At 41.2% G+C, this 18,523-nt stretch overlaps 1 protein-coding gene across 2 annotated transcripts; it reads right to left on the bottom strand.

Annotated features, from left to right (window-relative positions):
* Positions 1-1,241: 1,241 nt before the first annotated feature.
* Positions 1,242-15,086, bottom strand: LOC109477107 (cytochrome P450 2U1-like). 2 transcript variants are annotated; one of them, XM_019778163.1, is made up of 7 exons: positions 14,846-15,086; positions 12,091-12,283; positions 7,469-8,013; positions 5,374-5,538; positions 4,294-4,410; positions 3,260-3,401; positions 1,242-2,198 (listed from the first exon to the last, which is right to left on the bottom strand). In XM_019778163.1, the coding sequence occupies exons 1-7, from the start codon at positions 15,023-15,025 to the stop codon at positions 2,017-2,019; spliced, it is 1,524 nt and encodes a 507-aa protein (XP_019633722.1). In that variant the 5' UTR covers positions 15,026-15,086; the 3' UTR covers positions 1,242-2,016. The 2 variants fall into 2 exon arrangements, with proteins under 2 accessions (XP_019633722.1, XP_019633723.1); XM_019778164.1 differs by lacking the exon at positions 14,846-15,086 and adding an exon at positions 13,214-13,453.
* Positions 15,087-18,523: the final 3,437 nt, after the last annotated feature.

The following is an 18,523-nucleotide window of genomic DNA, read 5'->3' as shown; positions in this document are numbered from 1 at the left end:
AATTTGCATAATTAATTAGGAAATTCTCTAATTACAGTGTTTTATATAATAGTACTTTTATACATGTAATCTATTCAATCTGTGGCAAGCAAACATCAACAGCTAACAATTATGCAAATGATGACCTGATTTGCATAATTAATGTGAAAATTATGTGACTCCTTATTGATGAATGATGGGAATTTTATACTTTGTGACATGTGTAAGTTACTTAAAGGTTAACACCACTATGCATATATTATGTTAATGTAGAGGTCATTTGCATAATTAATAAGGACATGTTGAAATGAAGTATGAAAAAGGAGAGGAATTTTACACTAAGAATATTATTATTTGAATTTAGAAAACCATAAATTTCATGGAGGTATGAGATCTCCGAATTCTTGTTTTTTTTTTAAACAGGCGAAAGTCAATGCGCGGATGTCATCCATAACATTCAAGTTTTATTTTATTTATTATGTGATCGTATCCTGGAGGCGGAAGGTCGCTGCGTCTTCCATAAAACAATTGATAAACCCTGGATGTCTGCAAAAATAAGGTGACTTATGCGCTCCCGCGACAAGTCGCACAGAATTGCCAAACTTTCTAACAATTCTATTGACTGGGAATCATATCGCAAAATTCGTAATAGACTTTCTACAGAAATTACACGAGCCAAGGCTGAATATCAATCTCACTTGGTTCAGTCTCTTTCTGATCCCTCCTCTGATAGTAAAAGATGGTGGCACATCGTTAAACATCTATAGACCTAAATCTTATACAGCAATCCCTCCTCTCCTCGAAGGAAATTCTTACATATATATAGTTGATTCCTATAAGAAGGCATGTTTATTTAACGAGTATTTTATCTCACAGGTCACTGTACTTCGTGGTTTAAAGTTTAAATTACCTCGCAATATATAATATGTTTTAGAAAGTATCTATAAATCATTTGTCCGTCCTTGTTTGGAGTATGCAGATGTGATCTGGCATGGCTGTACTGCTGAAGACTCCTCTCTTGTTGAAAGAATCCAATATGAATGTTCTCTTATCGTCTCAGGAGCAGTTAAAGGATCTTCTTACTTATCTGTTTGTCAAGAACTGGGTTGGGAGTCTCTTTCTACCCTCATGTACAACTTTAAAACGATGCAACTCACTCAGATTTACATTGGAGATACCAAGCGCTTCTAGCTCTGCTTGACTGTTTCTAACAGTCAATTAGATATAGAATATAGATATAGAAATCCGTACATGTATATGTAGATCCTTTATGTACTTTTGATTTAGAAAATAAAAATTCCTGACAAAACTTATTGCTGACGGTTGATTTAAGTGGGACGCTGTCATTCAAAGCAGTTCAGTTTCTGTTTATTTGTTTTAACAGTAATTACAGATCAGGCCATTTTGGCCTGCTTTTCAGGCAATCCTGGATACACATAAAAATACATACAACATATACACAGTACATATTAATTAAACAGTTAGTAAAATACAATATACTCAACATCAACTAAATCAAGTCCTGATTTAGTTGATTTTGTGATCAAGGATACGGCAATCTCCAAATGTGAGATCAGGAATACGACTGTGTATTGCTGCACGTAGACTAACATTGCTTTATATCCAAAAGATATTTTGTTCAACCATTCCTTTGCCCATATCTATGTTTAGTAGTAACGTGGGGGGTTTACAGAAAACACAAGGCTGTCCACCAAGCGAAATCTGGCCAGTCCTCCTAGACAGCCAGGTATTTTCCGTAAACCCATGGCCTTGAACCGTTGAGCTTTCTGTGTTGAGCAAACGCATAGGAGCTGACCATTGGATTCTAGTTAAGACGGCGAATTTAACGATAATTTTGCTTTTAAAAAGCGTGTCTTTGCACATGTTTCGTATATAATCACCCTAAAATTCATAAATGTACAATGTACTTCACTGGAATTATGTTCAAACAGAATCATGGTAAATGTTACTCCAATGGGGTGATCCCAAGTAATGCCATTGGTATATGCAAGAAAACAAGGCTTAGTTAGATACACTTTAGTTCCTTGGTTCAGCTATCAGCTTAAATGGAACAGGAGAATGTATTCCCAAAAACACCCCTTCTTCTGGTGGTTTAGGGGCGCCCTCTGGCAGCTTGAAGGTGAAGCGCCGTAACAGTGATGTGAAGATGAGGAAGATCTCCATCCTCGCCAGCTGTTCACCAAGGCAAATACGGCGACCTGGAAAATACACATACGTCATTTAGTTACTTCCGGTTTAAAACGCAACAAATTAAAACAAAAGGATGGAATACAGGGATTTCCTGTCTTGTTTCCGCCTCTTTGACCCTTTTCCCACTTGGATAAAATGGTCGTATCGAGCCGAATAGATTGGTGACCGGCCTCTATTCGGTCAACTTTACCCCAGTGGGAACGCTCCCAATACGTCTAGGTTCGGCTTGATCCGGCGCAGCAACGACTCACGCCGCGAGGTGGATCGTTCTACTTGATGTAAATCTAAGAGCCGGATCGACGCTAGCGCTAGCCTGGTATCCAGTCTAGTCATGGTAGTTGGAACAGGCTGTGTACGCTAATAGAGATGGCACGCCGGGGGAGTTGATTTGTCCCGCCCGCCTCGGTTTCCCGATGGGTATTTCATTATGGGAGATTGATTAGCCTAGTGTCTACCAGGCTTTGGGAGGCGGCTGGAAAGTGTAGAAATCGGCCAAATAGAGAGATAACATGCCGGGGAAGTTTGTCTGCGGGGAGAAAACATTTTGCCCCACCCTGGCATGTTCTCTAGTTGGCCGATTTCTACTCTTTCCAGCCGCCTCCCAAAGGATGGTAGAGACTAGGCTAATCAATCTCCCATCGTGAAATACCCATCGGGAAACCTAGCTGAGGCGGGCGGGAAAGAGCTCATGTGGCCCCGAGGAAAACCCGCCCCTACCACGTACCATAAGACTGGATATATACCAGGCTAGATCGACACCGGACAGAGGCCGGTCACCAATCTATTCGGCTGGATCCGGACAATTTATGTTTACCGAAAGAAAACATATTGTTTTTGCTCAGTTTCTTCCTCTTCTTCTTCTCCAAACAGTGACCTCGAGCTCTGACCTCACCATGGTAACTGGTGTTGGGTTACATAATGTTGCAATTTCATAGTAGGAGGCATTTAGACTCATGTCACCATATACATGCGTGAATGTGTTTGAGAAAGAATTAGCAGAGCAGACCACATCCGAAGGTAAACATTATGCACTTGTATCCAATTAGAAAAGGGCACGAGAACTACACACCTGTGGAGAAAGCAATGACTTCATTCCTCTTTACAAACTTGCCGGCATCGTTGAGAAAGCGAGTGGGGTCAAACTTGCTGGGCTCCGGCCACAGCTGGGGGTCATGATGCACCGACCAGAGGTTTACCTCCACAAACGTGTCCTGAAGAAGACGCAAATAAGAGAAATGCTTACATGTCCAAACGTAAACTGCCAACACACTGTTCTTTGTAATCTATAATTAGGCCACAACAAGTAATTTTTATGGATGACATCAGCGCGCGCATTAATTTTCGCCTTATTTTGGAAAAAAAAAACATTTGTTGCCTTCTGACAGTGGGCACCTTGCCAAAAATGGGCAAATATGTCTGTTGCCAAGGCGGAAGGTGGATGGTAGATAACTATGAAGAGAGGAGACAAGAAAAGGCTCTGATTTAATGTTTTTGTTTCTTACTTTGATGCAGTGATATGTGATGTTGGCTGTGTATATGGGATGTTCCCACTGAATCAAAACCATTTGTACAATGATTGAGTCAAAATTTTAAAATGTAGGAATCTTCTTTTTTTTCGCCCGTCTTGCATTAGATTTGGAGTCTGCGGAGGATGCCATCCATAAAATTTACTTGTTGTAGCCTTGTACCACATAATCATTCAAAAATTCACAAATTCATTCTCTATTTTCTCATTCTCTCAATAATTAAATTACTATGGGTTGAATCTGAAAACAAATAGAGAATGAATGTTTTTGAATATGTGGTTTGTAACGTTATAGTGGTATACTGATGCTACGTTACAAACCACATGTTCCATGTTGAAAAGAACACTAAAACTTCATTCTCTATTTGTTGTCAGATTCGGTCCATAGTAATTTAATTAATGCTGAGCAAAAAAAAATGCTCCAACACCTCAAAACACAGTGAAAAGCAAGCTGTTCAACGTCAACAGGATCATTCCCATGCCTTCCAGTCCTAGGCTATGCAAATGAGGCTACCCCCCTATTTGCGCATTGCATTCTGGGGATGGGAAACTGGTGAATGCCTAACATGTTGACCTACCTGAGGAATGTTGTATCCCCTGAACGTGGTGTCGCTGCTGGTGCCGTGAGGAACCGAAAACGGTGCAACACTCGCCAGCCTGTTCACCTCCGCCAGGGTGGCTTCAGTGTACGGCATCTACAGATAGGGTTAAAGCATTTTGAGGAGACGTCAGCAACTTCGTTTTTAGAATCATACTGAAATAGTTAATCCGTAAACATTAGTGCCGACTTACCTGTTATCTTGTATTGAGTAAGAAGAAGACATTTGATAGCCTCCGGTTTAATTCTTGACCTTCAGTTTTATTCCATATCTCACCAACCTTACATCTAGATGGGCTAATATCGTAATCTTTAAGTAATAATAATGTAAGAAATACATATACGTAGCGGCCATTTAGGAATTCTGCACAGAATTCTGGCTCCAGTTCCCAATATTCTACAGAATCGGGCTAATCCCAAAAGGGTCCTTGATGGCTGCTACTTATTTCTTATAACATTTTAGCCCATCTAGATGAAAGGTTGCTTATGGGGATTGGTAAGAAATTAAACTGGAAGTCCAGAATTGCATTGGGGGCTCTTGTATATGCCTTTAATGCCCTTGCAATTTAGTTTAATCCAGAATGGTTATGGGAGGACCTGACTTTGTGTGCTCAGCATTGATGGCTCCTGCTATACAATCATACCCACGTGCACAAAACGATGTACACTTCCTCTTCTACAGAGTAGGAAAGAGACATATCTGAGGGTTGTAACTTGAAATCTGCACGACGCTACTTTCCATCTAAAATTCATGACCCTAGCCTGTCCAGATCACGAGATATCAAGACCAAAAATTCCGCTGCAGTACCAAGAGAAGCCACTAGGGAGCCCAAAATCTCATCATTTCTAGATTTAGTCACACCCTACCAACGCACCAAGTATGAAACCAATCTATCCAGCCGTTCTTGAGTTATCTTGTTGACAAAATTTAATTCCCTATGGAATGCATTCGTGGTATTCTTAGAATATTTTCAACTCAATTGCAGTACTATACCAACGGCTCCGCCCCTGAGGTGTCGCCAAAAAACTAACTGTACTTAATACATGTGTGCCTCCTTACCTGGCTACGATGTACCATGGACGGGTCCTGGTCGGGTCCCAGCACGCTGTCTATCTCCTGTTGTACTTTCTCCTGGATTGCCGGATGGAGGATCATGTACAGCAGGGCCCAGCGTAAGGTCACAGACGTTGTGTGAGTGCCTGCCAGGAACAGCTGAAGGACGATCTGGGGGGGGGGGGGGAGGGGACAACATTTTTCATATTTTTTTTTTAATATTCCAACATATATCACAAGATATAGCGACGGCACACTCAAGTTCTTCCAACTTAACTTCATGCCACCACCAACGCAGACTAACACATGAACGGACAACAGACTAGCCTCCTGTGCAGGACCTTCTCTCGGTGGCTATGTAGGATGGCCGGCAATATTAAAATAACGCGTTAAAAACTCTTCCCCACCGCCGCGGGGCCTGCACAGGAGGCTACAACAGACGTACTCGTTTTCACCTGCGTAAAGTGAGGAAATTCGTCTTAAGTGCCTTTCCCAAGGGAACAACATCGGTGGCACGGCAGGATTTGAACTCGGGACCTCTTGGTTCCGAGCCGAACACTCTGTCGTTACGCCACAAGACCCCATAAAAAAGCATCATTTCATAACGTTTAAATACTACATGACACCAGTAACAAATAAAATACGCAACAGTTCCTGAGAATAGGCAGACGTGACAGTCATTATTTAGTGAGAAAAGATTTGGGGACAAAAAATACACTCTACTGATGTTAGGAAACATCGATCGAGTCTTTAAAATCATCCTTCCAGTTCTTGATTTCTTTTGCCAGTTAATCCAATCAAAAGTTGCCAATGACGTCATGGTACGCATGGCAGCTCTTTCACAACCTGGCACCACGACTCATGAAAAACGTTCTTTTGTCAAAAGTTTTGAGAAGTAAAGCAAACATTGAAAACTTGCAATTGTATGCAGTATAGCCACAATAACTACTAGTATGTTTTGTTTGACTCTGGAAATAACTTTTTATGGGTTCACCACACCACGAAGTGGTGTGGTGAAACCATATTGCTTTTTCTGATGTTTCTTCTTCTTCTTCTCCTCCTCCTCCTTCTCCTCCTGCCATATCTTTAAATGGATTCAGCTTCTTCATTTTAGGGCCTAAGGTCCTGAAATTTGGTATGGAGGTACAGTGGGCAAATACCCCTAGGCGTTTTTTAAATTATTGTGATACAGGCTTTTAGAATGGTTTTATTTGAGTTTTTTGGCTGTGTAATAGCTAATGTATTACTGTGTAAGTGTGCAGTGTTTACCACATTTGGACATGAGTCATCACAATGGCATGCTAGGCATCAACCAATAGGCATGCAGCTTTCCTCTATTCTCCTTGCTGATTGGCTGTTGGGATTTAACTGGCTTAACTTCATTTACACCTGCACAGAGCCATGCCATACTGACAGTATGTCTGTATTCAAGTGTTTTGGTAGGTATTTTAAGCTTTCCTGCTCCAGCATTGGAATGCGGGCTATGAACGCTTCTTTTTATCTTGAAAATCAACAGTTTGCATTATGCAATCCTAACCAATAATGTAGGGAATAGCTATCCAACTGTTGTAGTCTTAGTTGTATGTTACTTCATACTATAGTTATATCAATGTAAAGCATTGTTTTCCCTTGTGTTTCTCATTCTTTCCCTGCCATGTGGTAAAATGTGGTGAACCCATCGCTATATTTGCTCCAAAGCAAATATTGGCCTTTCTAGTTTTAAATTTTTTTTTCTATTCCAACATGTAATGACCAGACGTGGTGGGGACACACTCAAGTTTTTTAAGACTTATATTAATGCCGCCACCAACACAGGGGACAAATACACGACAGGACAATACTCATTAACGCCTGAGCTAAGTGAGGAAAGCCGTGTAAAGTGCCTTTCCCAAGGGCACAAGATCGGTGGCATGTCAGGACTCGAACCCGAGACTCTTAGTTCCGAGTCGCCCACTCTGCCGCTACGCCACACGACCCCACGCGTTTTTTGTGGGGGTGGCGCCAAGTTAAAGGTAGTCATGATCACACATTGGTTTACGATCTTTAATTATGGAAAGGCATTGTACATGTGTATATTATGTATACATAATATGTCCCTTACCATTGTCAGTTCCTCATCTGTAAAGGTTGAATTTTCGTCTTCTTGTCGTTTCTTCGACTCCAAGAGGAACGCATCGATGAAGTCTCGGATGTCATTCTCGTCAAATGTCTCGTGGTGTTCCCTGATTCTTTTTTTAACGTGGTTGACTAGAGTAACCTGGTTTTTCCTTAGATCTAGAAACCCCTTTCTAACACCAGGGATGTACCGTAGAGGGCTGAAGCTTAGGGCCAAACGTTCCACAGAAGTTGGAGAGAAAACTCGATCTATCGCCATGAGAAGATCCGTAAATTTCTTGTCGTCATACTCGTAACGACGACCGAATACAATGGAACAGATCACGTTGGAAACTGTATTCTGCAGCATCTGAGATATGCAAAAGCCCTGGCCGCCATGTTTGCACATCTCTTGCTGAAGTGCTCGAGTTTCTTCGAGAATCTTTCCTTCCAGGCTCCTCTTTCCGACTCCGAAGTCGCGGAGACTCACCAGGGCAAACTTTCGGTGTTCTTTCAATTTGGGGCCGTAGGGCTCTCGAACTATACCTGTGCCTGTTGGTCAGAGAGGAAGAGTTTTAGAGAATGTTCTAGACATGTTGAAAGGACGAAATGTTTTCATAACCCTTTGAGTTTATAGGTTTTTAATGTAGATACCTATGGGGTCATGAATTGATATTACGCAATAGTGATGTACAACTAGACTTCTATCACGTGGTGAGCACGGGCGGGGCACGACCTGTCTTAGCCAATCACAGTGTAAACTTGATCCGCCCTAACCAATCGCAGTGCAGATCTACACGTGCTCCTAATTTTGCCGCGTCTTTCAGAATTTCTCGGCCCACTCGAACGAATCACGGTAGCGATCGGTTCGAAACAAGAAAGATGTCATAACATTATTTTAAAAAAAAACGATAAAAACGCCTAAAGACGTACAAAAAAGTCTGCAGGCATTGATTGAAAAAAAGCGACAAGAACTTACGAAAAAGCTACACATTTTCCTCATATGATATGTCGAAAAATCTCTGTACGGATTTAAGGTAATCAAAACTTAGGCCATACCGAATTAATTTTATGGATGACATACGCACACAGATTGATCTTCGCCTGTTCTAATTCTAACAAGACTGGCAATGAAAACATACATTGCCATGGCGACGGTGGTTGCTGTTAGGGTTATTGTTTGCATGGCACTGCCATGACACTGCCATGATGGTACCTGTTAAGTCTAGACAGATACAGTGCACTCCTCCCCTGAGTGTATAGTGAACGAGCCCCGGGGTCACAGAAAGCAGGGCCATAGGGCAGACAGATCTTCCCAAGGGTTTATAGGAATGTGGGTATAGATGTGGGTCAGAGAAATGCCTGTGGACATTCCGCATGCCTGTGGACAAAATGCTAACCATTCACTGGGTACGGCATGTGGGGAATGTGGCTAGAATGTGGGACATACACTTGACATACAATTCCTACCTAGTGAAATTCCAGGAAACCCTTGGGACATCGTGGAAATTGTACAGATTGACAAGACTCCCATGATGTTCATGAAGTCGGTACAGATTCACAAGACTAAAAATTCTTGTGAATCTGTACCGACAGTCTTCTGAGCTCTGCTGCATTTAAACAGGTACTATTATTATGATATCTTTCTCTTCTATTATAATAATTGAGAAGTTTATTGCAAATTCATGCCCAGAGGCTAATCGTCAGTTACAAACATAAAAGGACATTGAAGAACAGTATATAAAATAACTAAAATCTACATGATGAAAGGTAGTTGTCTAAAATTGTAGCTATGTCTAAAATTATGTCTGAAGGGTTTGACTTCCCTTTTGAAAACTGTAGAAGCTTCGAAGACATCATCAGATCAGTGCATATCTGTAAGTCTCCTTCTCAGCATTTCCCCAACATGTTCAGATTCACAATGTGATCGACTTTACTCACAGAAGTAATTCTAAAATGTCTTTAGAGGTTGTAGTTTATTCACCTGGAAGGCATGTGGGAAAGGAATGTGAGCAAAAATTTAGGACTTCCACTTGGAAGGCTTGAAGACTTCCACTTGGAAGGAATGTTGTAAGGCATGTGCGAATGCATGGAAGCAAGAATGTAAAACTTCCACTTGGAAGGCATGTGGGAATGGCAAGAATGTAAAACATCCACTTGGAAGACATGTGGGAATGAGGGCCAGAAAGCAGGACATCCATAAGACTTCAGCGCATGTGCAGACAGGCATTGACGACATGCCACAAATCCCTAGGGTTTACAGCGCATGTTAAGAATGCAGGCATAGCAACCATACCACTATATGTCCCACCGGTTTTCAGCGCATGACGAAGGGCAGGCATTGTACAAATTCCACGTTGTTCGAAATCGAACAGCTCCCGAATGAAACGTCGTTGTTCTCATCAGGAGAAACCACACCACCACTAAGCGCTTAAATCGTAAATGGCAACAACACATCTGAGTAACCTACAATTTAAAGACGACCACCCGCGTTTCACGGACTGGACTTGACAGTTACAGGATATATTGCTGAGGTGGCTAAGAAAATGGAACTGGGCACGCAGAGGACCAACGTTCTGGGCGGAAATAGTTCACATAGGACTGTGTGACAGCCGGAGAGGAATTATTGTGCAAGCCAAATTTAAAACTGATGATCTTGGGCCTGAAAAAAAGGTTTCCCTTCTACTAGTTTTCAAAAAGTCATCACATGGCAGAAGGTGCGAATGACCCCTTGCAGTTGTCGTTTTTGGGTGGTATTTTTTCTAACCGGAGGCCTTCCGCAAGCATCCTATGGCCAGGCAAACTTAAGGTAATGTAACAGGAAATCCATTTAAGGCTAAATAAAGCCGTATAAAACACCTGTGTCGATGGTCTTACAGAAGTACAAATCTCTCTCTGGTGTAGATAGTATGCAGATGTATTGTCATATATCATACATGATTAATTTTACGGCATACTTAGGACTGCATGCACAAAAAAACTCTAAAATACATGTGTACTTCTACATTGTCCTATAACAAAATTGATCTAGTCAATATATTTGGTTATGCCAACCAATGTCAACAACCTATCAATGTCAACCTCTGATGTGTACAACATATATGTAAGTGCATTTATGTTCGTGAGGAGTTAACTTCGCGATGTACCTAGCCTATCCTAGCTAACTGATCTCCGTGTCAACAATTTGAATTTGTAATGAAATAGAAATTTATATGAACAATCCTTTCCATTCATGAAGAGTTGTTATATTTAGAACTTCTTGTAAAACGGTAGCACAAAACATCTAATATGTGTAATAGTCTATACACAACGCAAGCTTCAAATGCGCTAGTTTGCTAGAAACGGGTCACATGATAATATTGTACTCGCCGATTTTTTTGAACTTATAAATATCAACTTGAATGTATCCCAACCATGCGACTCAATAGAAGCTTGGTGGAAAGACAGCGTGGGTCATTTTCCAAATTCCAGTAGAGTAGTATTTACACAAAAAACGCGCATGGTCTCTATAAATTATATTAACATTTAAGATACATTTATTAAAGTCTATGTCTTGTGCTGACTTACGTAGAATTCATCATAGGATTCATCATTGAACATGGCAAACTTACCATCCAGGACACGCGTTAATGGATCGGCCCGGTTACAGTCGTAGAATTAAAACAGTCAATTACACTCTACGGAAAATGGGCATGCGGGGCCCTCCTTAAAATGCTATTGTCTATTGTCATAACAGATCCTAAAACAACACACACTTTGACTAGTGTTGGCAACTTCTTTGACTAGTGTTGGCAACTTAAAAAAAAACTAACTCCAAATCACGACCTTGACAACTAGACATACTTAATGTATATGGCAAACTTACCTATCCAACGGACACTCAACACAAGCGGCTACCTGGTACTACAACAGCACATCTGATCACTATCGACTGTACTCACAGAAGTAATTCTAAAATGTTTTAGGAGTTTGTAGTTCATTCACTTGGAAGGCATGTGGGACAGGAATGTGAGCAAGAATGTAGGACTTCCACTTGGAATGCTAAGACATCCACTTGGAAGGCATGTGGGAAGAAATGTGGGAAGAATGTAAAACTTCCACTTGAAAGGCATGTGGGTATGTGGGCAAGAATTTAGGACTACGTAGGAATGTGTCCATAAAAGTGTGCCATCAACATGCCTGTAGACATGCCATGCCTGTGGAAAAAAAATGCCTGTGCAATTCCTAGAATTCTTGCAAACTACACACAATACTGTGCCATTAGGCTCCCCCCTGAGGCGTCGCCAAAAACATTCGCCTCCGACGAGGACTGGGTACATAGTCCATGGTAGCTAACAACAATACAGAAGATTGTATCCAGGCTCCACAGAAGTCAGTACAGTGTCAACTCATAAAGTTGCAAAAGGCCAGCATGTGCCGGCTTTTCGTAAAATTCGCTGTGTACTACCACAAAGTCACAATACCAGCTTAGTATTCCTGTGGTTTAGCAGCATTTTTATTTGGCTGTAATCTTTCTAAACGCCTGCTCGCCCTAGTTTGGGGTCTCCAGAGGGTGTCATCCATAAAACTAAGACAGAGTGACCTACAGAAAAGACAAGCTCGGGCCAAAAGTAGTGTACTCCTACTTACCCGATATTATTCCAGCTGGAGGAACCGAGGCGGTACTTGAATACCGACTGGAGAAGACATCGGCGTTCTTCACCAATGCCTCGTGGATGGCGGCGTAACCGTTCAGAACTATCGACATCATCGGGCCACGGTAGACGGTGAAGACGTCACCGTACTTCTTCGACCATTCCGTGTAGACAACTGGAGTGGCATTCTGTTGGCAAAGAAAACAACAGTTAGTTTTTTGTCTTGCTTGTACACCACGTATACTTTTTATTCACGTTTATTTTTATTCATACAACTGCAATACTTTATTGAAAATAAAAAAAAAAAAAAACAACATCGCATAATATTTGTTAATGTTAGATACAAACGTCATAGAAATATTTCTTGTGTGTGCAATTCTCATGACCACTTGTTCATCCCTGTAGTTTCCTTGGTATCAGTGGGGCACCGGTACGTACCAGTGTAATGGATGTAATATCCATGCATTCCGCTACAGGGCGCACCTGATTAGATGTCTTATCTTTGGTGAGGATATGAATAGGGGGTCTGAGTAGTCTGACGTGCTAGCCAGGCTAGGTAGACAGACAAGGTAGCCAGACCTAGTATACAGGCTTTTCACTAGCGCCATGTTGGAGTACAGTGATGTCTGTTAAACATGCCAACATGCTGCTACTTAATCAATTTACCCGCCAACACCTGGTCGCGGGGATTCAAATGGTAATTATCATGACGTCAATGAAAAGCCTCTATAGGCACGCAGGTTTTTCTGTAAACCCGCCTGGGGGAGGGGGCTTATAGGTCCTCCTTATATTCCTTAGGGTCGAATATTCCCTGACCTACTAGTATCAAGTGTATTCAGTCAAGGGTATCATCATACAGTGACCTATAGCTATAGACTATATAATGTCATTCATCCAATTGTCATTCACATATTAACGTCCTGCATACTGTGTGACTGCTCTGTGGGCGCTTCGATAACCGAACGGTCAATGACCCTAACGTGTTGTCGAATCGTTTACTTTAGTCAGTAGGGGGTGGGCGCATCGAGTTTGCCTTGGTCATACTATAAATGCTGAAGTACCTTTGACTGTTGTTTTACTAAATTTCATTGCAGTCTAACCTACAGTACAACACTTACATTTATCAGGCTGAAGATGTTCCCAACAATCGGCAGTCCTCTGGGTCCAGGCGGAAGTTTTTTGGGGCGCCCCAACCACACCATAGCCAGGGCGCAGAGAGCAACCAAAAGAACGACCTGTACTGTCCCAAACGTTGAAAACAGCTGGCCAAGGAAATACATGGTTGAATCTGTGGTTTATTTCTCAGCAAGACTATAAGTGCAACGAGTGCTACCAAAAACGTCTTTGTGCTTCGATCTGTGTTCGTATGACAGGACTGGTCCATTTTACTCAGTCTGGGGGAACTTTAAGAGTTAGTATTTAATATTTTGTATGCAGGAAAATCAATTTTCTAACGTTTGGGTGGAGGTTTCAAACACTATTCATCTGGCACACGGCAATGAAACACCTGTAAACAAACGCCAAATGTATTGCAGCATTTATAAACAAGGCGGAGTCGATGCGCCCCCCTCCTTGGCAAATGGTTCCTCCTGACTACATGAACATAACAGCACGTTGACCTTCTTCGGGTCATCGACCGTTCGGTTGTCATTCACGATTGGGTCTTTTTCGGTAAAGTCTGGTCCATTAAAATACTCTCGAGCTCAGAAACCAAACATTTCAAGATTTCTGAAACGTTTCCAAAATTATGTCTTGTTTCTTGATGTTTGGTCAAGTTTTGGGGGTAGTCCACGCGTGTCCGGAACCTTGCCAGGTGCAAATCTACGCTCTTGAGACTATCCGTGCATGATAATACCCTAACTCATTCACTGGGCATGGAACTAGATTAGCACGGTTCTCAGGATACGATTAGGCCACAGTAAGTAAATTTTATGGATGACATCCTCCGCAGACTCCAAATCCATAGCTCCAAATCTAATGCGGCGAGCGGGCGAAAAAAAACAAGGTGGGCCAAAAAACAAGGTTCCTACATTCTCAAATTTTGCCTCAATAATTGTAAATGGTTTTGATTCAGTGAGAACATCACATATACACAGCCAGCATCACATATCACTCCATTAAAGTAAGAAATAAAACATTAAATCAAAGCCTTTTTCTTCTCTCCTCTCTTCATAGTTACCTGCCATCCACCTTCCTGCATGGCAACAGATATATTTGCCCATTTTCGGTATGTTGACCACTGTCAGAGGGCTACAAAATTCCTTTTTTTTTTTCCAAAATCAGGCGAAAATTAATGCGCGTGCTGATGTCATCCATAAAAATTACTTGCTGTGGCCTAACCTATTCAGACATGGAACTAGATTACTAGTATTACGGTCCTCAGGATACGATTACGGCGGAGCGCGAATCCTTCTCTCCGCGGCAAAAACTCCCTCGGCAACAAATCGTCCCTAGCTCGCGGCGGCATATTAGTCTCATCGCTCCAAAAAGAAAGAAAAANAAAAACGTAACGACTCCAACAAGTCTGCGTAGGCCCGCATGCCCTTTTCCGCAGCGCGTGATGGAGCGCTCTAATTCAACCTAGAGCGTAATTAGCGCATTTAGCGTAGAGCGTATTTGTCGATTTGATTCTACGTAATGCGTTGTAGCCACTTGGAATTTATCGTAAAGCGTAATCGAGAGGTTTCCGAATTCAGCGTAAAGCGTTGTCAGGACATGCAGGCCCCCTTATGTATGCATGTTACACTTACTGTCATCAAGCTGAAGACGTTCCCAACAATCGGCAGTCCTGTCGGTCCAGGCGGCAGGTTTTTGGGTCGCATCACCATAGCCAGGACGCACAGGGCAGTCACCAATACCGCCTGTAGGCCCCCGAACGCTGCAATCAGTTCACTAAGAAAAGACATGGTCGTAGCTACCTGTGCTACCATGATTGAAACACCAGTGAAGTGATTCTAAATATCGCAAACAGTTCTACCAGACCACTGGATAGAGAGGCCTTTATATATACACGGCCGCCAGCTTTGACCTTACGGTCACTCAGTAATGATCTATCGGTCAGTTGCCTATCGGTCATTCACCTTTCGGTCGCTGAATGTAGCATTGTAGGTCATGTACCTTTCTGTAATCACGGAGCTAGAAGGACTTACTTCTAAATCCATGCCCTAATTATGGCTTCACCACTATGTGGCATGAAGTGGGCAAATACCCCCCAGCCTTTTTTTTTTTTTCATTTTTGTGATACAGCCTTTTAGAATGGTTTTATTTGAGCTTTTTGGCTGTGTTATGGAAAATGTACTATAGCAGTGTGTTACCATATTTGGGCATGAGTCATCAGAATGGCATGTAGAGCAGACAACCAATAGGCATTCCGCTTTCCTCTATATATTCTCCTTGCTGATTGGCTGTTCGGATCTGATTAGGTTAACTCAATTAACACCTAGCCTGTACAAAGCCATGCCATATTAACAGTATGAACTCTATTCAAGTGTTTTGGTTGTCAAGTTTTCCTGCTCCATACCCCAGTATTGGAATGCGGGGCATAAACGTAAACGCTTTTTTACAGCTTGAAAATCAACAGTTTGCATTATGCAATCAAAAATCCTAACCAATAATGTAAGGGACAGCTATCCAACTGTTGTCACTTCCGATGATATTATAGTTATAGTTATATCGATATCAATGTAAAGAATTGTTTTCCCTTGTATTTCTCCTTCTTTCCCTGCCATGCCGTGAAATGTGGTGAAGTCATGCTGAATCCAAAGCAAATGTCGGCCTTTCTAGTTTTTTTTCATGTTTCTTCTTTTCTTCTTCTCCTCCTGCCATTTCGTTAAATGGATTCAACTTCTTCATTTGGGCAAAATAACACGAAATTTGGCATGAAGGTAGAGTGGGCAAATACCTCCAGGCGTTTTTTTTTTCTTCATTTTTTCGTTACAGGCTTTTAAATTTGTTTTATTTGTTTCTTTTTTTTCTTTACCATTTTCCGACAAAATCTGTACATTTGGGGTCCTGGAGACCTAGTATAATTTACACTCAAATCATCTGAAATTTGGTCTGGGTATGCTTAATATATCTACCAACAATAATTCATTATATTTTTTGGCATACCTTCCCTTAAACTTGTATAATTTAGGACTTTGTTTTAACGTTAATTTAGTTTTTAAGTCACAATTTATAATATAGTTGGGGATGACTACTATCCATGACTCATCAGTCTGGCATGCACAGCAAGAACCAATAGGATTGCAGGTTTCCTCTATAGTCTTGCTGATTGGCTGTTGGGATATAATTGGGTTAACTTCTTGAACAGCTGCACACAGCCATACCATATTGAAAGTACACATGTAGGTACTGCATTGAAGTGTTTTGTAGGTATGTCAAACTTTCCTGCTCAGTCATCAAGGCACAAACGTTTTTTTTTATCTTGAAAATCAACAGTTTGCATTATGCAAATAAAAATCCTAATCAATAATGTAGGGGATAGCTATCCAACTGTTGTATTCTTAGTTATTTGTCACTTCATCCTATAGTTATATCGATGCAAAACACTGTTTCCCTTGTATTTCTCCTTCTTTCCCTGCTATGTCGTAAAATGTGGTGAAGCCATGCTGAATTTGCTCCAATGCAAATGTCGGCCTCTCTAGTTGAACTCATGTTTTTTTTTTTAAAGTCGGTCTGAACAAGGCCACAGCAAGTAATTTTTATGGATGACTTCAGCGCAGGCATTAATTTTCGCCTGGTGTTGGCAAGAAATTTTGACAGTGGTCAACATGCCGAAAATGGGCAAAGATGTCTGTTGCCATGCCGGAATTTGGATGGCAGATAACTATGAAGAGAGGAGACAAAAAAAGGCTCTGATTTAACATTTTGTTTCTTACTTTGATGCAGTGATAGAAGAGCTTTTTGCACGACAATTGCACATGGTACAATGTATGGCAAACTACATAAAGAGAGTAATTATAAGTGATATGTGATGTTGGCTGTGTGTATGTGATGTTCCCATGTGCACTGAATCAAAACCATTTGATACCCGGTGTCAAGCCATATACATGGTCCTACCAAATACATGACTCCAACACTAATTGGGGGTTTCTCATATACTAGCTATAGTACCTTATAGAGGGCCTGCATGGCGGTAGTGCTTACGAATTACGCAAAATTTTCGCCGCCGATTACGAATTAATGATCTATCGGTTAGTTGCCTATCGGTCATTCACCTTTTGGTCACTGAATGACAATATGTAGGTCATGTACCTTTCTGTAATCACGGAGCTAGAAGGACTAACTTCTGAATCCATGCTGTAATTGAACTAAGGCCATGTTGATTTGATTATATGGATGACATCCTCTGGGAACCCAAAAACTGATGCGCGCGTGCGAATAAAAAAAAAGTTTTGCAAAAAAAAAAAAGTTGCTTTCACTATGAAATCTACGTGGTCATGAAGGTTGAACAAATGGCACAGAATATGTTATGGCGAATAATCTACTCTTCGAATTCATTTCTTTACATTTTTGTCTTTTTTCCTTTGATTTTGGCATTCTACGACATTGGTATCGTTTCTAAATGTTTTCCTTGCAACTTATGGTATATTTTTGCTCATTTAGCAACTGTTTTGCACGATTTATAGTATGGTTGAAAACTTTTTTTTTTGAAAACGGCCAAAAATTCATGCGCGCGCGGATGTCATCCATATAATCAAATCAACATGGCCTAATGTTTCTTTAAAAAGGAGGTCTGAATAAGGCCACAGCAAGTGATTTTTATGGATGACATCAGCGCGCGCATTAATTTTCGCCTGATTTTGAAAAAAAAAAACTTTGTTGCCTTTTGACAGTGGGCAACATGCCGAAAATGGGCAAAGATGTCTGTTGCCTTGCCGAAACGTGGATGGCAGATAACTATGAAGAGAAGAGACAAGAAAAGGCTCTGATTTAATAATTTGTTTCTTACTTTGATGCAGTGATATGTGATGCTGGCTGTGTATATGTGATGTTCCCGCTGAATCAAAATCATTCGTTAAATGAAAGCCCCGTGTTTGGGGAGAGCCACATTAAGAACCCACCACGCCTTTCAAAAAAGAGTAGCGGCATGCCAGGTTGTGCAATGGTCTAAATACCACTATCTGAAAATTTGTGATTCACTTCGGACTCCGGGAAGAAAAATGTGACATTTACACTAATGGGATCCCACTAAAAGAAACAAACAAACAGATCAACCAAATTAAGACTTATTATCATATAGCCGTGTGACGTTGACCAATCAGAAGGCTCCATTCCACATTTCTTATGACGCTGTAATGTCACAAATAGAGTCAAAACCGGGTCATTATTCATCCCAATCCATACATTAAACAACCCAATAATCACCCGCATATGACCTCAGGTGACCCATATAGAACACCGCTATGTTCTAAAAAATCCAAAAA

This window comes from Branchiostoma belcheri, unplaced genomic scaffold (assembly GCF_001625305.1).
Source record: "Branchiostoma belcheri isolate BF01 breed outbred unplaced genomic scaffold, Haploidv18h27 scaffold4, whole genome shotgun sequence".
In the NCBI taxonomy this organism is placed as follows: domain Eukaryota; kingdom Metazoa; phylum Chordata; class Leptocardii; order Amphioxiformes; family Branchiostomatidae; genus Branchiostoma; species Branchiostoma belcheri.
Note: the sequence above shows the minus strand (reverse complement) of the source record. Positions and strands in the feature narration are given on the sequence as shown.